The following is a 21,358-nucleotide window of genomic DNA, read 5'->3' as shown; positions in this document are numbered from 1 at the left end:
CGCCCCCCCTCCCCCCGATGCTGGGTATGTTTTGAAGCAATTAGCCCACGTTGCCACAGCTTCACTTCTTTTGTTATTTGAACTAGCTTGGGTACATCTGTGTGCACCACAATCACACCTGACTGCAGTGTAGACGTACTCTTAGCATATGGTGACACTGCAGCTGGGGATGTGACTAGCAGCTTGGGTAGAGTAAGCTCGCTCGAGTACCAGCTAGCGTAGGTCTGTCTACAGGCTGGGCCAGTCCCGCCCTCGGCTGCAGTGTAGATGTATCTTTAGAAGTGGACCGTGCAAGCTCAGAGTTGAGGCACATAAGCAACAGCCGCTGATGTGTCTCTGCACTGTCCCCTGGGCTGTACCTGCTCTGTGACGAAGCAGAGGATTGTGGCTGTCAAGCCAGCAACTTCCGTCAGTGGTAATTGTTTTTTTAAATGCTCAAAACTGGAGCTGTGAGCGAAGGGGGATCAGTGGGAATAGTCTAGACCCAAGCGTAGGAGACTAGAAGGAGACTTCAGGAGCAGCGTAAAATAGAATGAGCAGCATTTTCCATGGTGCTGCCTAGGTTACTGCCTGCCATTTTTCAGGATGACAAAGATCGTGTCTGTACAGAGCTTTGAATACTGAAAATGCAACAAGTATCAAAGAAAAGCTTTGCTGGACAAAATACACTTATTCGGATCCAGAGCATGGGAACAACTGTATTAAAAGGCAAACTGTGATATTTAGCTTTTAAGTTAATGCAGCTGCTTGGCACCTGCCAATGTTCATCAGTAGAACTTCCTCCAAGTGAGATTTCAAAACAAGTCTGCTAGCCAGGAGCATGTTGAAGGGCACAATGGTTGAGATTCACTCCCATGCAAAACTTCCAGTCTCGGGTTCCTAGGTCTCTCACTCACCTACCACACAAAGGTGAGTTTTTCCTAGTGGAAATGTATTGGCATCAGACTATTAAAAAAAAAAAAAAAGGGCGGGCGATGCAAATCTTGCTGCCTGCAGTTTTCGAATTGAATGACTCACTTAGTATCAGCCACCCGTGGAAAGAGTGACTTCAATGGAATATTAACAGCTTCAGTTATGCTGAGCTTGAACTAGATAAAATGAGGTAAATCAGCTAAAATAACCTGGCTCTTAAATCAGCAGGGCCAATTTAAAGGGTCACAGCTTAACTAATGTGTGATCAAACATTGCATTGCATTGTTATTACGCTTGGTTTGAGAGTTTTCGTTGCCTTTCAGCATATCAAAAGCTCTGGGTTTGGTGGCAGAGCATGTTACACAGCATATGCATTGCCCTCCTGTATATACTGCCTTATATCTACTGCTAGTTTTGCTTGGATGTAGTGGGAAAGGGTAAAGAGGCAGAGTCAGTTTCAGTAACATATTGAATATTGGCAACTGCAAAGCTTGAGAAACATGCATTGCCTTGTGCTAGCAGAAACACCTGGAGAGAGTATCTTTGCACCTGGCAACTAACAGTTCTTTCAGAGCATAAGGGATGCTAAAAATGTTAGCGGTACAGTCTGATCACTTGGTTGAAGTTACTTAAGGACATGTTTAATGCTGGCTATTACAGAGTAGGAATTTTCAAATTAAACATTCAATGTTACTGTCCATCTGGTTTGTTTCGGTTGAATGATATAAGGGATCTAATCTAAGGGAGAATAAAGTATGTGGTGATCTCCATCTACCCCCAGAAAGGTAAGAGACCTTCACCTACTGTTTGGCTGGGTGGTGAGGGAAGAATAAGGATGTTGACTATGGTTCATATTCCCCTTCTGGCTTACTGTGCAAATACATGGTGCTTCAGGGGGAGAGCAGACTTCTGTGCCGAGACTCTCTCTCTTCTTGTAAGAAATAAGCTAGTGCTTTAATACAAGGCTGAGAGCCACATAGCAAATGCTATTTAAAACAAAACTATGAAAGCCTGTCACCACTGCAAAGGTAACCAGTCCGCCCACTTAAAAAAAAAGTTGTTTGAAAAAGAGCATGCGACTTACTTAAAACTAAATTCAATTAGTTCATGACAAGTTGACTCTGTTCTTTCATCCCTCTTGACAACACTTGTTGGGACCTGTTAAGTAGAAGTAGCAGGGTTGTACTTAGAGTCCCTTCTGAATGCAATATTCATGTAGCCTGCAGCAGAAGGATGGCCTTGGGGTCCAGGCACTGGACTGGCATTTCTGTCTCAGCGGTCTACCAGTAAAATGAAGAGGTATGTCCCCACTCATGCAGTTGGTTGGTTTAAAAAAACAACACTTTTTTGAGCTGCTCAGATGCAACACAGGGGTGGGTGTGTAAGTACCCTAGAAAGACTTACGTGGAGTTGGAGTCGAGATGCAATAGGATACTGCTGCTATATTTAAAGTTTTACAGTGAAAGTCAGTGAAGGATATGGAGTATCTTTCTTTGCAAGCTAATGGAGACTTCACCAGCTAGCAGGTGTATGTTACTACAGATTTTCCACTATTTAGAATATCAGTAGAGGAGAAACAGGTATCTTCTCCCAGGTAGCCTTGGAGAATGGCCTAGTGGGAGTCATTACCACTCACTCTGAATGGCTATTTGATGCTGAAGATCTGGCCATAACACTCCAATTACTTGTCTTTATTTAAGGGAAACTGGAGCAGAGCTGAAATGAATGTGAGCATGACTTGAAGTCACGTGTTAGTTGTATAGGTACAGTGCTTTGAGCTGATCAATAAAAGCCAAGTAGTTTAGCATGGATGTGTGTACGTTTGGCCAACACCTTATTGCAAGGGAGGGTTTAACAAGCTGATTCGGTCTTTAGGGTACAGGAACATCAAATGGAAGAAGAGAGTACGTGGGAATTCTTGAAGGCCTTATTCCAGATTAATTCCTGGTGTAATTTAAGTAGCTGTATAGGTGAGGAATTTAGCTTGCTTTGGTTCAGTCCTAAAAATTTAGACAATGTAGCTGAAGAGACTGGTTTTCCTTAACACATTTAGATGGATGGGATCCAGAAGGCTATAAGAGCCAAGAATGGAAGTGGGTAAGCTTCAGGAATTTAACTTCACCCTGTAGCAGTTGGATAAATCTTAGCAGCAATAACTCTCCCATCTGCTACTCTCATTGACGATCAGGTCAGTTACTGTTCTAGGTTCCTATGTGTCTGAAATAACACTGCTCAGAGCTTGCAAGGGAGTAAGTCTCTTCCTAGCTTAACTAGAGAGAATTTAGAAAGGTCTGAAGTATTTCATGAACTAAAATATTCAAATGCAAAGTCAAACGTTTTCAGCACTTTAAAAACTCTATTTGGTATGTGCCAAGTCACTGCTGGCATAGTAAGCAGAGATATATAAAAAGATTTCATAGACATTTAAATATATTTCTATATGAATGTCTCACAGAACAAAAAAATAAAGTCTTTCCATCACAAATACTGCAGCATTAAAATAAACACTTACCAAAATAAACAGTGAGTGATATACATATATATTTTGGGTGTATATTTTTTTATATAATGAATATTGTTGCTTTAAGTCACAAAGCACAATATAAATATGGAATTTCATGTGAACTCATTTTCCCTGTCGTCATAAAAATACATTCTTTACAATTAAAGTAAAACTAGTGCAAGTCCATTGCTGCCACGCTTCAGGCCTCCAGCCCCAGTCACTTGTGTGGCACTTCATACTTAAAGATGACACTGAAGATTTTCCCGCCCAGCCGATCAGCCAACCATGAGTTTTTGATGACGGCAAGTTTGAGGCTCTCGCACTGCAGAGCTGCATAGTAATTCGTATGGATAGCGCGGCCCATCCCTTCAATTATAACCAAGTCAGTCTTCCGCTCCCTGACCAGCAGGGCCAGGCCTTTGTCCAGCCGGCTGTAATGAGATGCAGATAGAAAATGTAATTGTCCAGTTATGTAAGTAATGTAGTACGGTCTGACTACACCTAAAACGTAGATTGACCTAACTACGTTGCTCAGAGCTGTGAACAATGTGTCACCCTGTGTGACATAGTAAAGTAGACATAACCCCCACTGACAATGCAGCTAGGTCAACTGAGGAATTTTTCCACTCACCAGCTACCATCAGTCAGAGGTGGATTACCTACGTCGATGGAAAAACTTGTTCCATGGGTGCATGAAGTATCTACGCTGCACCAACATAGCTGCTATACTGGTGTTGTATAGATGCACCCAGAGATTACCTGATAATCCATGGCTCTAAAGTCCATTTGGCTTGCAGGGAGCACCTTCAGGTGCTCCAGAGACTTTATCCTGCAGGCAGGCAGATTTAAGGTCTACATTGCAATCACAGGCTGTAGTTGCAGCTTGTGTTAGACATATCCTAGCTAACTGCATGCTGGTGTCAGGGAAGGATATAGAAGCCGTCCCAGACCCTCAAGTAATTATTCAGGTTGCTAGCCCATGCTACCATGGCTTTACTGCTCCAGTACCTGAGCTAGCGCCATTGAAGCTAGCTCAGGTATGTCTACACAAGCTGCACTCACTCCATGATTTCAATGTAGATATACGCTTAGCCAGACTATATAGGTGGTAATGCTAAGAGCATCTACAGCTAGTTCTCTCCTTCCATCAGGGAAGGTTAGGAATGATTGATTATTTGGTTATTCTTTCAAGAGGGCTATCTTGCTTTCCCCAGGCATTGTTTCCTCTTTTAAAGCAATTAGTTCAACAACTAGGGAAAGAGAAGGGAGCAGGAGAGTCATTGTAGCCCATTTGGAAATACCAATTGAGAGAAACCAAGAGCCACAAAGTTACATAGAGCAGGGCTTATGAGATGTCCTCAAGCTCCACTCTCCCCTTGCAATTTTCTCAAGTCAGGCCTACAGCGCTCTAGCTGCCTTCTCCAAAGACAGGTAGAATGCAAGCAAAGGGTTCCAGTTAACTACTTTAGAGAGACTGAAGTGTGCCAAGGCAACAACACGAGGGCTAGGAAATAAAGCATTACATCGAGCTCTGCAAGTGCCAAAGCTGTAAGATGTTTGATTGGGCCGAGTACAGATGGGGTCAGGATGTTAGAAAGAAACCAAGCACTAGTGGCATTCAGTTTTAGGATCACTTTCTTTCTGCATCGAGTTAAAGATCTTACTGCAGCTTTGATTGAAGCACTAGACAATAGGAATCTGAAAAGAGACTGAATCTTGGGGTTAAGTCCCCTTTTCTCTGTGCTGGGGCAAGGACTCAAGTTAACCTCATGTATGGCAGAGAGCAGATTGTGCTTGCTACCACATCCTGTACATAAGGCACTTGTGACTGAGAAAACAACTACTTTAAAGACAAAGAGCCGATCCAGGCAGAACTGCCTACAATGACTGCAGGATTAGGCCTATTACCCTTAAGAACCAATTTTTCATTTCCTGCAATAACTACCTGATGTAGTTACTTAAAAAATTCAGAGTAGCTGAATATTCTGAGCCAAAGCTCTTAATGTTTAATCCACTCGTGAGGATGAAAGTAGATGTGTTTGCTGCAGCAGGAGAGAATTAAGATCTCAGGCTAGGTCTACACTACAGCGGGGGGTCGACCTAAGATACGCAACTTCAGCTACGTGAATAGCGTAGCTGAAGTGGCGTATTTTAGGTCGACTTACCTGGCTGTGAGGACGGCGGCAAGTCGACCGCTGCCGCGCTGCCGTCGACTCCGCTACTGCCTCTTGCCGCGGTGGATTTCCGGAGTCGACGGCAGAGCCATCGGGGATTGATTTTATCGCGTCTTCACTAGACGCGATAAGTCGATCCCCGATAGACCGATTGCTACCCGCCGATCCGGCGGGTAGTGAAGACGTGCCCTCAGACAGACAGCAGGGACTGATTATCATCATCATACATGCTTGTTTGCGGGTTTCAGCAAGTATAATGGATTTTATAGAAATGCTTTCTACTGAAAGAAAGAGGTTGGGTGGTTACTGTACTAAAGTGCAGAATCTACCTCACTACATGGTAAAGGCAGAGAATTTACAATACACATTTCATCCACTGGTAAACATACCTCAGATCTAAACATGGGGAACTGGAACCTGTTTGTACCAACAGCAGCCTCTCTTCCGTCAGCGCAGAGCTTTGGGGGGGGGGGAAAATCAAATCAAATCAAACAAACCACATGATTTCTTACGCTACCATCTAAACAAGGAAGTCCTGAAGGCAAGACCCTAGTGAAAGCCAGGCCCACAATGCAGCCAGACTGGAATTAGTCTGAAACAATGCAAGACTTAACTCCCTCCTGCAGACCAGACAAGCTCTAGCTTACTCCATGGAGACAGATGGGGCAACCTAGGCACTAAGGCTGAATTGTGAGTATCCAGACACATGGCTGCAGGCTGCAACATACCCTGCCACCAAGATGCTCTGTGGCTGTTGCTGATGATTGTTTCTCAATCTTATGTACCTAGTCAGGCTGAGTAGAAAGGGGGGCAACTCAGTCAGCCTTTTCCAGAATTTCACTCTAAACTTATTAAAAGGTTATGAAGCAGTTGCATAGACAGTGGGGGTGTATCTCACTCATGCAGCCCTAGAAGGGATGCTTTGTACACCACATTAATATGCATTTCTCTCCTTTCAGAATTCAAAAAAGTTACCATCTGTAAGGATTTGAGTGGCATCATGTAAGGGATCCCCAAGAACACTTAAAATATTGCTTTGGCGTTTTATCATCTTATATCATGAAAGCTGAAAGTGTTTGAATTCTAGCTTATTGTTGCAGAATAGTCAGTTTTGAGTTTCCCCTCAGTTTTCATTATGTCTTACTTTAGTGTTTCCCCATTTATTTCAGGTTCTGGTTCTCATGCGTTAGCCAAATGGGGTTGAGTATGAGCTACAATCATTACAGGGGCTCTCTCTTTTCACTGAGATTTAAGATGTAGTGGATCTTGTGTTGATCACGTATTCTACACCTTCAGCTCGGACAGTATTTCCTTTTAAGGGGAGGTCAAAGTGCAGAATCTAGTGTAAGTATTTATAGATGTGGTCAGGTAGCCTTTTCTCTTCACACAATTCAAAAAAGGGAAAAAAGAGACTTACTGGATAATGGGATCCATTGCTGCTATCCGCTCAGCGACAATCAAGGATTCGCTGTAGGTAACGTCGTTTAGTGCAGGGCCAGAGTTACAAGCCAGTATAACCTGTAGCAAAGAGATCAGAAGATTTCCCTGCTTCTCTAAGATACTCACACATTGATCAAAACGGGCGGAGGTGGAAGAGTGTGGAGCTGAAATCTCCATTTCAAAAGATGATCAAGGTTGTTTCATGTTCTCTGGCTGCCCTCAATGGCTCCTGCCAAACTGTGGCTTTACAGTGACATTTTTCTATTTTTGTTTTCCCTCCCCAATTACCGCATGGAAGATCGACACAACCAGCAACAGCCTGCACGCAGGCACGCACGTATTCTCACCTTCTAATTTTAGAGATTAAATATTTTATACAACTAGATAGAAGCATGATTTTTAATTGGCTAAAGCCAGTGGTTGTATCAGACTTATAAGAATACACAAAGTTTATTCCACGACTGTCTAATACAACAACATTTTGGATTGGAGTTGCCAATTTCACAAAGTTATTACTTTTACCAAGACTTCCTAAACTTTTTCTCAGATACCCCTAGCTTTACTTAAAAGGATTGAGGACCTCAAACTTAACAGCCATTTATTACTCAGTTTACCCGTCACCCTTTCTTAAGGTCCCTGTCACCACACCCACAACTCCCTTATCAATAGTCAAACACACAGTCAGACTAAACCCAACATCGTCAGATTTTACTGCCATTTAGTAACTCCTTAAGCTGCTCTAGCACATTTCAACTAAAGAGATCATAGCACTTTTAATTTAACCCCCCCCCAACAAAATTCCTCAGTTTCTCCTGCAGTAGGATATTATTAGACCCATTTAACAGCTCAGGAGCTAGAGGTGGTGATTTTCTTAAGTCAGAGCAGAGATGGAGCAAGAAGCCAGGAGTCCTGACTCCTAAATTCCCTTACCCATATCACTTGGCCACATTCCTCCCATTTGGGTATATTATTAGAATTTCTGGTGCACAGAAGTGCTTTAGCAGATGTTAGCGGGAAGTAGTGTTAAGTCTTTCACTATTAGTGAACACTTCAGACAGTTATAAAGACCATGAAGCATCCATAATCCAGAGTACTCAAACTCACCTCTGTACCTCTAGAGAGTAGCTCTCTGACAAAGGGGAAGACTCCTAAAATGATGTCTATTCCACTGTTATCTGCGAAAATTAAGGCACATTTATGAGGGGGACCTTCCTGAAAGAGAAAACCAGTGCATTCAGGGTTGAGTTGCCAGTTCTCGTAAGTTCAATGACTAATTTGTGTTAACTATTTACAAAGATTCAGATCAAACCCCCAGACGCTTAGTATCCAGAAAGTAATGACCTCATTGGCAAATGGCTGCATGGGTCACCATTCCTTGGAAGCAGCTCAGCTCTCCTGCTGGTGAAGAGGGCTATGCTGACAGCCCTGGAAACAGAAGCCCTATCCACAGTACAAGTAGAGCAAGATTTCTACAACATAGTCCTGCCAACAAGGTTTAAAGCAGCCTTGAACTACCCTAGTCCCTTAGGGGTAGCATCTTCAAACTCTGATCAATTAATCCTAGGCCTGCCAACTAAAGTGAAATGGGGCAGTTTGTCACATCAATACCAACTGAGGCTACGGAACAGCCAAAGATGTGACTACTCCATTGCCACCACTGATCTGGGCTGGCTTCGTACTAGGCAACTAAAATGAAAGGCTTATTGCCTAGTCCCACTCCCCTTCAATTTATTCCAATTCTGATGCAGTGAAACTTTAAAACCAGTCTTCTGGCACTGCAATTCATGCTGCTTAAAGTATTTTCGTTAAACCCTGATGGAGGTTTTGATGAGGAGTTACAAACCACCTTTGCTTTGGGGTTTGTAAGTTGTACAAGGCAAGTAATGTGTTTTCCACTTTAATAACCATGATCACAAAATGCAAATTTGATCAGTAATTACAGAGCTTGAGGATTTTTTTTTTTTTTTAAGGTGGAAATTTACGCCTGAGACATTGGTTGCATTAGGCAACTCAAAAGGTGATTAGAGTAATTTTTATGACTATTGCATAAATCTAAATAAATTACTCATAGTTAAAGTCACAATGGACCAAGCATACCTTTAGTCGTTGTATCCATTCACTGTAGGAATCTTCTAGCCACGGGCGCTCTGTAGAGTTGACAAAATCAGCAGGTTAGCACTTTTCTCATGGCAATCTTTGTAAGCATTGTTAGAACAAGTACTTATGAAAAGGCAGATCAGGTTTATACATATTTCTATCTACTTTAACATTAAAACATTTGAGCTCTGGATGATGCTGTAATATTAAATTTGTATGTTCAAAGAATTCTTGGGCTCGTAACTGTGAAAGCAGATCAGTTAGTTTTCCTGAAATAGCACTTTATAAATAATACAGGACAAGTCATAAGAGATTAGAGTCAGTGTCCCCAGCGGCACACTATTACCCCTCGTAGGATAACCATCATGACCACTTTCTATTTGGTGTTGCTAAGCAGGAGGCATATTTAGAATAGCAAGCAGGAAAAGACGGTTGACATTCAGGGGAAGTGTTCATTGGAGCCTTTTGGCTCACTGGGGAAAAAAAAAAAATCTTACGTGCTCTGGACTAAGAGGAAATGGGGCCCTGACATCTTTGGAATTCAGATAGCAGCAATTCAGTGAAGTACTGTAGCATAGTCATCTGGAATAAAGACTAGACACCATTGATTTCATGTGACCTTCCTTGGTAGCAGAACTCTCTCCTACTTGACACTTTCTTGTCTACCTCCATTCTTATTCTTGTATCAACACACAAAGGCAAAATGCCACAGAATGATTCTCTATACCTTGCAATTTTTCCTTGGCTTCTTCAAATCCAAATTGTGGCTCAGATTCCAGAACTCTGCATCAGAAGACAGACAAAGAGGACAGCATTAAACAAGTTTATCCCACATAGATGCCTTGTCCAAACAGCTCTGCAGCTGAACAAACAAATATCAGATGGGGATTTTATAGTATCAGTTTTAGTGGGGGTGTGCAGAGACCCACTGGCTGAACAATAGGTGCTTTATATTATTTTTAAAAACAAAAGATTCAGAGGTTTTAAACAATAAGAGCTCTTATGCTCCAAGGAAAAAGCTGCCAGCACCATATAAAAACATGCAGTCATTAACAAATTCCAGGAAAAGCATCAAATGGTATCATCTACAGTCTCATGTAAACATAGTTATGATTTATATATAATCATGACAAACTGCAAGACCAACTTTGGAAATCTTTGTACAGTAAGTGGTAATTTGCCATGTTTAGTTTGAAGATAGCAGTAGAATTGGTATTGAGCATTTTGTCAAACTTTTAAACAAAGCCATTTTAAAGTTAGAAAACTGGTTGACAATATATTACAGACTTCCCCATCAGCTAGACATTTTAAGCAAAAAACCCAACCACAGTTAAATGGTGGTGTCGATGATGCAATGGCGATTCAGGAATATGTGATGGCCTGGTTTAATTTCAAGTGATCAGCAGTGAAATGTTTTAGGGCTCTGCTGGGTTTCTCCACCATCCTTGACCCCTTCCCCATTCCCATTAGAGGTGTAGATATTGCCTGTGAATCAATTCCCACCAAGATAAAATTTCTTGAGCCAGTTGTGAACAACATTAACTTGGACAACTTCCCTTAATCCTCTCCTCTGAGGGAAGAGAACATGCACTGATGAATAGGTGGGTGACCAGATCTATATTAGTAATTACAGTTGGTCATTTTAGAAACTGAAATTCTGTGAAATACTAGGCTAAATCGGATTGGCCATGGAAGCATTCACAGAATACAAGTCTGTTTAAAGTGCTTCCCAAAGAGTGTTTTCTGGAAGGGGTCTATACCAACATATCAAGCTTATACAGAAAGCCAAAGAGCCAAATCATTCTGGCAGGTGCCCAAGGTTACCTCCTGTTGGTTTTAAAGGGGAGTTTTGTATGCGCAACTTCCAGAAGTCAGACTCCCTGAGTTTAAGGCAGCCAACTGTGAGATACCTAAATACCCGCATTCTCACAGTATCTAGTGCTGACAGGAATGAGGAATTCATTTGTGTGGGAGAGTTTAATAAAAGTTTTCCAGATAAAGATTTAGTCTGAGCAAAGTATTGGTTGATTCCCATTCTATCCAAACCCCTTCAGCCATCCCTAATTACAAACCACTGAGTGAACATGTAATATAAGGTACTAGGACAGCCCAGAATAGCAGTGGGAAGTACATATTCATCTTACAGGAACATAATGTCAAGCTAAGTGGAACACATACCCAAAGCAGTGCTAAAGATGTCCACTACAAGCAAAGTGGGCAAACTTTCAAATGTGAACTTCTGTATTATTATTACTGCATTCAAACATTCATAGTGACACATCTGCCCATTTTAAGGGTTGGTAATGGTGAATTTCCTGCACCACAAGTAGTCTTGCAAATAAACAAACAGCATTTGAAGAAGGTGAAATACAAGTTATTTCATTAAAATTGGATTGGTGCACTTGAATTTGTTAAAAGAAAGATGGGATATTTAGTGTCTTAAAAATGGTGTTTTTAAAATATTTAGCACCTACTCTGAGACTGCTTTTGCTCCCCAGTCAAAGACATTCCCCGCAAGAAGTCCTTTCACCAGAGCAAACTGCCTCTCCTCCCAGCCTAATGAATCCAAAGATTCGATTACGCTTGGAAAACATTTTAACGCTATGCCATTTTCTTTCTGCTTTACCTGTAAGAAAGATATGAGACATTGGATTTATAGATGAAAAATTCTTACCCATCATTGGTTGCCTCAGTGCCAAGACCACCTCCAAGCATTCTCCTCTAGGTTCATGGCCTCTAATGGACCAACAAGTTACTGTTATCAGCATGCTTAGTATGAACAAGTAAAAATAAAATATACCCTCGGCTGCTAATAACCGCATTAATGCTAGAAAAGGAGCAGAAATTGCTATTGTTTCTTTTCAAGACAGTGACAGGACAATGGATCTTGGCCAGCAGGAAGAAGTAGTGTCAAGAGAGCCATCAAGAACAAAAAACAAACAAAAACAGCCCTAAGCAAAGGCAACCCCATGATAATCAGCCTTGCAAAATGCATGCGTCCCCCCTGTTATATTTACTATAAATGTAACAGTGAAAAACCCCCAGTGATAATAATTAGCCAATAAAATTTGTGTGTTTTGAGAGGTTAACAGAATATCGGACTTAAAAGGGTAAAGGTGTGCCGGGAATAGGGGAACAAGATTTTTCTTTGGTTTAGATTGTAACAAAAATATTCAATGCCTTGCAATCACCCTGGTTGCCTTTCACGTCCCCCTGGGGATAGCGACCCACCAGCTGAGAAATTCTGCCTTAAGCTATCCAGTCCCCTACTCCTCACCATGAGCAACTACCTACCTACATCAAGTTTGAGAGGATGCAAAAATATCTTGAACTTACATTTTTGTCCACCCTGTAAAGCAAGAAGGACTTACCTTTGAATAGGGGTCTGGAAAGTTGAATTCATTTAGACAATGTTCCCTCGTATCCAATAAACTTCTAACTGTTAAGGTGCCATAGGCACTGAAAGAAAGAGTTAGAAAGGAGGATCAGCTGCTTCAGAGAGTGGAGGAAGAATTGTTTCTCTCCCCCGCCCACCATCTTCATCTGGCCATTAAACCATTGTAATTACTACTTCTAGGATAGTTGCAGTGTCTAGTCCATCAAGTTTTACTGTGCTATAAATATTAAATATCTTCGTTAAGTTCTAGTAATTGTGGTCAAATCAATATGGTTAACTAGGAGCACAGGCGCCTCTGATGCTAGGAAGGCACTACAGTATAAAAGGCTACCATATATAAGATTGTCCATTGCGGTTTGTGCACGCACAATTAGCTAGAAAGAGACACAGAACTGATTAGCTGGACATCTGAATCTAGAGAGGTCCTTACCCTTATTTTTCATACATTACCTCTTAAAGTATCATTCCATAGTCTACTCTTAATATGGGCCAAGATGATCAATAATGGGGGCCTACAGCAAGCTTTACTTATGGCCATACAATGGAATGTTCATTCCTACCCTAGGAGACAGTTGTCATTTGGATTTCTTGGGATGTAGAAATATTTTGTTTCCTACTAATGAGTCTGAGCACCCTATATATAAAAAAAACCAATTTCTTCCAATATGCACCTGTAACAGGGTGGCCTGCCCCTTTAAGGGTAAGGAACCCCCGGGCTAGCCAATCTGTTCAGATAGCCCCACCTCACCACACCTGTGCAGGATGTAGGACTTAAAAAGGGAGGAAGCCCAGCCATCAGGGGGATGGCAGTTGCATTGCAGCTGGAGCACCAACTCCTGTGCTGGGTCACTGAAAAAAGGGGCCAAGCTCCAGGGACGCAATCCGTGGGCTCTGGAGGAACTGGAGAGGCTCAAGCCTGGAAAGGGGTTAAAGCTGCTTAATTTAGCTTTGTTTGTTGTTTGGAGTTCTACTGAGGGGTCCCCAGAGATTGACAGAAGAGTGTCAATCTGTTTGAGTTGGAAGGACTTTGCTGCTGGCTCACAGAGGTGTCAGGTGAAGGGATGTTGAAGAAGCCAGCCAAGAGAAGCCAAATGAGGGCCTGACTAGTTACAGCTGGATTTGGATTCCCCAGAAAGGGACTGAACTCTTAAGTGTGAGCTGGCCAGAGGGCCGAGTCACTCAGCCAGACCAACACAGGGTCTGAACAGCATCAGGAGGAGACAACCCAAGCAGAAGGCCCAGCAACGCTGCACCCAACCATGAGAGGGCGCCAGCTGGTGAGTCACCTCTATACGCATGGGGCTCACTCTGGGGTAGGAACCTATAAAATCAGTAGTTTTAACTTTATTTCTTATGCACATGACATAAATGTAACATGTAGGGAACAAAATTACAAAACAGTGAGCTACTCGCTAACAAATGCATATTAACCCTTTACTAAATCACAGCTACGTTAACTGTGCTCACTGGAAAAAGCCCACACTTACAAAGGCTGCTGTCTGAGTGTCTGAAGCTTATTCCAATACTTCTGTCGGAACTTTTCTGCTCGCTCAGCTGCATCCATAGAGTCTGGCTGACTGGCCATAGCACGTTTCACTACCTGACAGAGAAACAAGGAGGCTGGATTGGAGTTGCCAAATGCATTTTCCATCATATGAGGGTAGAAGGCAACAGTCTCAATGACTGAAGTTCAGGCTTGGAAATATTTGTTCTGTCTTCTGTAATGTTCAGTGCCTCCATGCCAACCCCAAAGAAGTTTAGACTTGAGGTTTTTCCCCCAGATTCAAGTCGTAGATTGAAGGATATGCACGCAGCGAGGAAAGAGTCATCTAAAAATAAGTGCTTACTGTTTTTGAATAATATAGGTAGAAGGGGGCATTCCAGATAATCCCAAAAGCTAGAAGCATCTGATACAACATTCTACCAGTCTGCTACTATAAGTTCAAATCATCTGCTCTTTAGTTAATATGCAGTTTAGCAACTCTTTTTATATCTAATAAATTCTTTGGATGGGTTTGCTTACTATGGATACAGGAATTCAGGAGTGATTTATAAACACAATCAGTTAACAGCATGACAATCATGTGATCATTTAAGTTAGGCCAAACCGTATTCATCTGACTCACACCAGTAGTTTCACTGCAGTCAGCAGGACTGCTTAAAAGAATAAGGACAGCAGGATTTGGCCCTTTAGGCATTATCATCTTTGCCCTCTCGTGTGTGTGTGTGTTTTAAACGGGGAGCATACAGTGGAATTTAAATAATAAAATGCTTTGAAAACTGTTCAAAAAAGGTCACAAGAAAAAAAAATGGTAATTCCAACTATGCTGAGGTAAGAGTGTCCAGAGGACTTCCACCGATGCACCTATTAGATTTGCAAAAGGGGAAGGCTCCATTCATCCAGAAGTTTAACTGTGTGCTCAAGCTAGCAGTCTGAGCTCATCCATGTCAGCCCACAGAAAAATCTATTTGCCAAATCATGAAACTGTTTAGAGACACATTACTGCATTGTGATCCTTACCCCATCCAAAGCCTCCTCAAAGCAAGTGAGCCAATATTTCCTGGCCATGGCATCATCAGTGAGGTCAACAGTGTCAGGGATGTACGTGGATGGGTCCTTTAGCAAGGGCAGGTTAACAAGCGGTCGCTCCAACCGATCCATTTCGAACATGTCAAACTGGGAAGTGATGGGGGAAAATAAAGGTATTAGACTTCACAATTAAACTAACTCAAACAGGCTGGTCCAGTAAGATTGATTTGTACTGGGACTAGCCAACAGTAGTTACTCCATGTGGACAGCTGCATTAGAGTGTGCATAGAGTATAGCAAAGAATGTTTCCACAATTGTCAAAGCTTTGCCTTGACATCTTAGGAGTTTTCATTTTAAAAAAAAGCTTCTAGTAATCCCCCTATTTCTTTCCCCTTCCCACAAGTTTCCTGGTAAAACGAGAGGTGGGATCATTCTGAAGGAGTATTCGAGCACACATTTCCCCTCCATTTCAGTTCACACATTCCTGTTTGCTGCCCTTCCCCCAGAGCCCTTAAACTTATAGAAAACATTTGACCCTAAAGGTTGTTTTAAGAACAGGCAACACACACACACAAGCAGTTAATACCACATGTAAAAATATTTTGTTGCATATTTTAAAATAAAACCTAGTAAAGTGCATAGGTTTTTTTTTTTTTTTTTTTTTTGCAAATGCAACTGCATATTTTGCACACAGTTACCTGTTCTCACCTACGTATATGTACAACTTAGACACCTACTTAAAATTTTTGCCCTGTCAGGTAAGAGCTAGGAAGCTTAGAAACTGAGCACTCAAGTATTTTAGTGGTTTTACATACAGCCTCTGAGCACTATTCCTAGTGTATATACTACTCCTTATCTAGGTACAGCAATAATCAACAAGAAGTTGACATTGATAAACCTTGGACAGCATCTCAATGTCACACAAACATCTTGTGTATGTGAATTCCCAGATTTTTTTTATTTAAATATTCTCCTAAAATGTTATCCAAGATTGAGTGTAAATCATACAAGTCAAAAGTGGGTTTTTTTTTTTTCTTCAAAATTAACATTGACTGCGGCTTCTTTACTAAAGAATCCTATCCCCATTCCCTGGAGTGACAGGAAGAGTACACCACATACAGACAGGTTTTCCACCTGTTGAGACTCAAGATCAAGCGTATGGGTCATACTAAGGACATTACTAGCATCTGAAATAGTTCAGTGTACTCCTTATATAGCTGTGGCAATGGCTATAGAAGAAACAAATGCTGGCTTTTGCATGTTGAATTGAGCATCTGATTTTCACTTAGTTGGTTTTAAAAAGTTGACTTGCAAATATTGGGCTGTTTTCAAGATACAGATTACCAACTGCACATGCAACACTGTGTGCACAACTGTTGGACTAATTTGCAACTCAAACAGCTCTGGGTCTAAGTGGCCATCTTTGTACACAACTGATTTGCATGTGCAGTCTTATTAACTGATGACACGATTGACAGCCATTCAACTGGGTGTCAAACTTTCTGGGGGGAGGAAATCAGGCTACAAATTATTTACTTGGGGTTCTTGAACTATTATTTAAGATGGGGAGGAGTGTGTGCAGGGAAGGTAGTTAGGAGTTTGATAGTTTTATTACAGTCCTGAAGCGCCATGAGGGTTCTAAATGATCTCTCAGGGACGACAGCTTCTGGTCCTAGAAAGACAGTAACTTACCGTGCCACTCCTTGCACGTTGCATGGGGCAGAGATCGGGTGAAGTGCTCATAAGGCCAGAACTCCCAGCATAATTCTCTCCCCAACTGTACTCGTTGGGATCTGGAGGAACAAAGATGGAGGCCATAAACTGAAAGTAAGACTGTCTATCCCACGAGTGATTTTAATGTCTATATGCCTTTGTGTAGGTTTTAAATAAAGACAAATGCAAGGGAAAATAGCCATGGAAATAATGTTTTATTAAAAAAAAAGTGCAGAGTTACTCAACCATCCGGTTAATTAGTAATTTGGGGCTTCTTCTTTACTGAATTTGGGAAGGGGCAAGAAACCCTAAGTTTCAGAAATGATCACTACCTCACTTTTTAATATAGTAAACTTTAAAAAAAAAAAAAGGGGGCGGGGGGGAGATTCTGTCAAGAGACTTTACCCCCCCTCCAATTATATTATCTCCAAGCCCCTATTTTTATTTCCAAACCTAGTACATCTTCATCTTTAAAGATATTAAAGCTCTTATTAAGAATGCATTGCAACCAATTAGTTTAATAAACTCTTTAAAGTTATTTCTAGGCAGAATTGGCTCTTTTAATAAATAGAAAAAATGCATTAGTCAGAGTGTGGGATATACAGCTACAGAAGAAGCATGCCTTGTGTAGCAGGGGGTTTCTAGTTACTCTTCCCAGATCCACAGAACCTCTACCAATTTACATAGCTTCTTAGTACCTTAGTTTTCCCTCTCTGTAAAATGGGTATGAAAACTTCCTGCTTTACAGGAGTATTATGAGGCTTAATAATCTTTGTAAATGCAGAGATCGCTGGATAAGTAAGGAGAAGTTCTATTAACCCCAATCTGTCTGGTTCTGTTCCCACCCTAACACACAAACTGAGTGGCTTGTCCATACAGCAACCACAAATAGTGATAACTAATCAGAGAGAGTGCAGCGCCACAGCTCTATACTCAGCAAAAGCAACCTGTAACAGAAGAATGCTAGGAGCAGACATGTGCTCTTCAACTATTGAGGTGTTTTTATGGGCAAAAGAATTCAATTTCATAATTCCATTATTTCTACACTAGCACATTGGCCATATTCAGAAAACGTCGTCTCTGGAGAGGAGATAAATCAGATGCCTGGATTTCCCTCTGCCTTTAGAGAGGAGGTTGCTCTTGGCACAGTCACCGGGGGGAGGGGAGAGAGAATAAGCAAATCCTCCAGGCCCCTCAAAGTGGAGCAAGGAAATGGAGTAAACAGAGATCTCTTTGCCAGAAGAAAATAAGTGTTTACAAAATAAATCTGTGCTGTTAATGGCAAATGTATTTGATTAACCAATGATTTACATGCAGCCTCTTGAAAGAAGCTTGGACTGACACTGACATTTCAGAACACTGCATATACAGAACATAGTGATGCTGTACTTACTGTCTTGTTCAGCTCCTTTTAAAAATGCCCCAATGGCTCCCAGGTAGCCTTCATGTCTCAGGAACAATGCCTGAACCTCTCCCTGCCACAATATGAAACATTGCATTTGGATGGCCCCTGATTGCTAACATGCACTTTGTCACTAATTTACACTTAAGTATAACACAGATAAACCAGCTAGAATATTTTATTGTATCCATGCTACATTCCAACACACTTCAATAATTTCAATGGTGCTGCAGGAGGCATATTTGAAACATCTCTTTTCAGCATGTGCTACTTACACCTACCAGCCCAGGATTATGAGGCAGCCAGGAAAGATGCAAGGAATTTGTTCTAAGACTGAATAATCATGGAAGTGTAATTAGCCAGTGCTGCAGTACAGAAAGCTACTGCAATTTCCCATGGAAAAGTGCTGTTAATGTCAGGGCACTTGGCACATTCATTCATGTTTGGCAGTGCATCTCTCAAACATTCTAAACCATGACACTCGTTTCCTTCCTCTACTTCACTCCCTCTCACGTCACTGGCTCAAGACCCAAGAACACACTGGAATGTCCAGGCAAATGGAGAGAGCCAATACACCTGCGCACGCACCCACTCTTTGTTAAACCAGTCAAGGAGATATTCATTGTCAACACCAGAAAGCAAGACCATCCTCAACACAATGCAGGAATCTTAAAGTGCTAATGAGGTGTACCCATAATCCACCAAATCCCCTCACCTTCCTAGGCAATGAGAAATTTTGTGGGAACTGGGAGGGGGAGAGGGGGCAAAATCAGCTCCCCCATAGAGGAGCTCACAAAAGAATGTTAACATTTGCTTGGGGTACAGGAAAAGACCAGCAATGACTTCACAACTCACTTACACTAGTTAAGGAGAAAACTAGCAGTTTCCTAAAGCTTGCAGCTAGTCTATAAAAAGGCATTGTAGGGGTATGACAGAGGGAGATCAGAGAGAAATTGAAAAAAGATCCAGAGACCCAACCCTGGAGGGTTGAGTTGAGAGGGAAAAATCTAAGCATTGATGCCTAGGGGGTCCAAATACCATTAAGTTTATAAAGCCACCACACATATGTAGACTAGTCCCCACTCTGGCAAACCAACAGATCTAAAACCAGCTCCTGGCTTTGGATTTCACCCACCCTCTCAGGTCACAAAACTTTGGACTAGGGAAAGCTTCTGTAAAGGGGGAAATTACACTTTGAAATGATTTCAGATAGCTATTTGAGAAGGAATGGCGGTTGGTATTTTTTAAAGCGGATATCAGTTGCAGGTTTTACCCTAGAAGAACAACCCCACACTGAATTTGACAAGGGAATGTGAAATTAACAAGAGGAATTGAATAATCATGGTAGCATGCGAGGAAGATGGAAAGGATCAATGCTGAGCAGCTACAGGACAACTGAGACTGTTAGAAAACCCACAGACAACTACTCTGCATAACTGTTTGCAATTGATCTTTATAGCAGTACTTGACCTTTAGTAAAGGATGGCCCCAGTCAGTGGCCATTCATTATTAATAACCATGTGTTACAGATTCACTGCATTACTTTGATCATGCTGCCAACTTCATACATTTGAAAACAACTATGTTAAGGTCTTGCAGCAAATTGGGAAAGATACCAAAGACTTGTTCTTGTGTTCCTGAGAGTTTAGCTTTTATTACCTTGGAGAAGAAGTTAATACTGTAGGTGATTGTGCGCATAGTGACTGGGTGACCCCGAATAAAGAATCCTCCAAAGTAAATTTTGTGTAGGTTATGGAGTTTAGCGTAGAGGCAGGCAAGCTGTCCAATGTCATTACTGATCATGTGCAGTAAACTCTTTGCCATATCATCTTTAGAAAATTCTAAAGGAAAGAAATAATAAAACACATTAAAATGATTGAATCACGCCCCAAGTGGACATTATTTTTAGACAGACTATGAGCAAAGTTCATCCCCAGGGTAGCTCCACTGGCTTCTTTAGACTAGAAGAGGGATGAATCTGGCTTCAAGGAAGGAAGTTCAGGCCTATCATACACTGCTTGTTTCCTGCTTGCATGGGGATTAACACAGCTAGTGGAGCTGGTCAGGAATTCTTCAGCAAAACATTTTTTTCATTAGAAAATACTGACCAGTTGAAACAAATTTTGTGGGAAAGGGTCAGTTTCAATGAATCTTGACTCAAAAAAATTGACAAACTTTGAAACTGTCAGTTTCTTTAGAAGTTTTCTAAATGAAAACTTCTGTTTTTCTGGTTCAAAAGGACTTTCAAAATTGAAGCTAGTTATAGTAAACTTTTTAAAAGTATTTCAAAATAGAACCATTTCCATTAATCCAAATCAACTTTTTTAGATTTTAGGTTCGTGAAAGTTTCTTTTGGTCCCGATTTCAAAATCTGATTTTCACAGGATGGAGGAAAACAGTTTCCTGCCCAGCTCTAATAGCTAGTTTTATGGAATTAGGACACTTTTTTGTTCCAAAAATTATTGGAAGTCTCCAGGATAGAAAGCTAAATTGATAGCCAATCACTATATAAAAGTAAAGTTATTTTTATTTCACAGCACTCTCTGGACTACGTACACAGGATCACACATGTATGATGAGAGGAAATTTGTTAAGAAGGATAGTGTGGCAACTACCAGTTAAGTAGAGTGCCCTGGGATCGTTAACATCCTTGCAGGGAAACAGCACCACCTGAAAGGCCCATACAGTAAACTGCATGTACTCAATTTATCTATTTTTAAAGTAATGAGTGCCAAGCTAACCCTTCTGAGACTTCTAGATGTCATGTTTCAAATCAGATAAGATCACAAAGCCATATGTGCAGCAAATCCTAAAACAGTTTAATATTTGAGACCTTCCCCCCTATAGCTCCAGACATAAGACTCTTGTGACAGTATAATGCACTGTATGAACACACTGCTAGGTCCATTTGGGACTGGACTCAATTGATCTGCTAGTTCCCCAGCGCTGAAGAGGACAGATCTACCATCAGTTGTGCAGTTAAAGCACAAGGGACAGATTTTATAGGAGTTTACAGCAGAACAGGAAAGGAGGATCTTAAGCTAGCCGACTCCTTTGGAGACCGATACCAACCTAAAGTCTTCAGAGGGCCAGAAAGGACATGGTTGCATCCATTCTTCTCCACTAGCTAGAAAGAAGAACTCTGAAGAAGCAGGCCAGTACAGACACTGATACTTATAAAGTCCCCACA

The 21,358-nt window shown here is 41.4% G+C and overlaps 1 protein-coding gene across 1 annotated transcript in view; it reads right to left on the bottom strand.

The window, feature by feature from the left end:
• Window positions 1–3,286: 3,286 nt before the first annotated feature.
• PANK4 (pantothenate kinase 4) overlaps window positions 3,287–21,358 on the bottom strand; it is a 31,678-nt gene continuing 13,606 nt past the window's right edge. Inside the window, exons 7-19 of the mRNA XM_024207836.2 lie at window positions 19,828–20,009; window positions 18,160–18,241; window positions 16,746–16,846; window positions 15,045–15,200; window positions 14,011–14,123; window positions 12,498–12,585; window positions 11,601–11,752; window positions 9,854–9,909; window positions 9,127–9,176; window positions 8,134–8,241; window positions 7,007–7,107; window positions 5,979–6,047; window positions 3,287–3,846 (exon numbers count right to left, since the gene is read on the bottom strand). Of these exons, the coding sequence (XP_024063604.1) occupies window positions 3,633–3,846; window positions 5,979–6,047; window positions 7,007–7,107; window positions 8,134–8,241; window positions 9,127–9,176; window positions 9,854–9,909; window positions 11,601–11,752; window positions 12,498–12,585; window positions 14,011–14,123; window positions 15,045–15,200; window positions 16,746–16,846; window positions 18,160–18,241; window positions 19,828–20,009 (1,472 nt within the window). The 3' untranslated portion in view covers window positions 3,287–3,632. The remainder of the gene's footprint in view (window positions 3,847–5,978; window positions 6,048–7,006; window positions 7,108–8,133; window positions 8,242–9,126; window positions 9,177–9,853; window positions 9,910–11,600; window positions 11,753–12,497; window positions 12,586–14,010; window positions 14,124–15,044; window positions 15,201–16,745; window positions 16,847–18,159; window positions 18,242–19,827; window positions 20,010–21,358) is intronic.

Source organism: Terrapene carolina, unplaced genomic scaffold (assembly GCF_002925995.2).
Source record: "Terrapene carolina triunguis isolate 2854851 unplaced genomic scaffold, T_m_triunguis-2.0 Scaffold714, whole genome shotgun sequence".
In the NCBI taxonomy this organism is placed as follows: Eukaryota; Metazoa; Chordata; order Testudines; family Emydidae; genus Terrapene; species Terrapene triunguis.
This window is presented reverse-complemented; position numbering and strand designations above follow the sequence as displayed.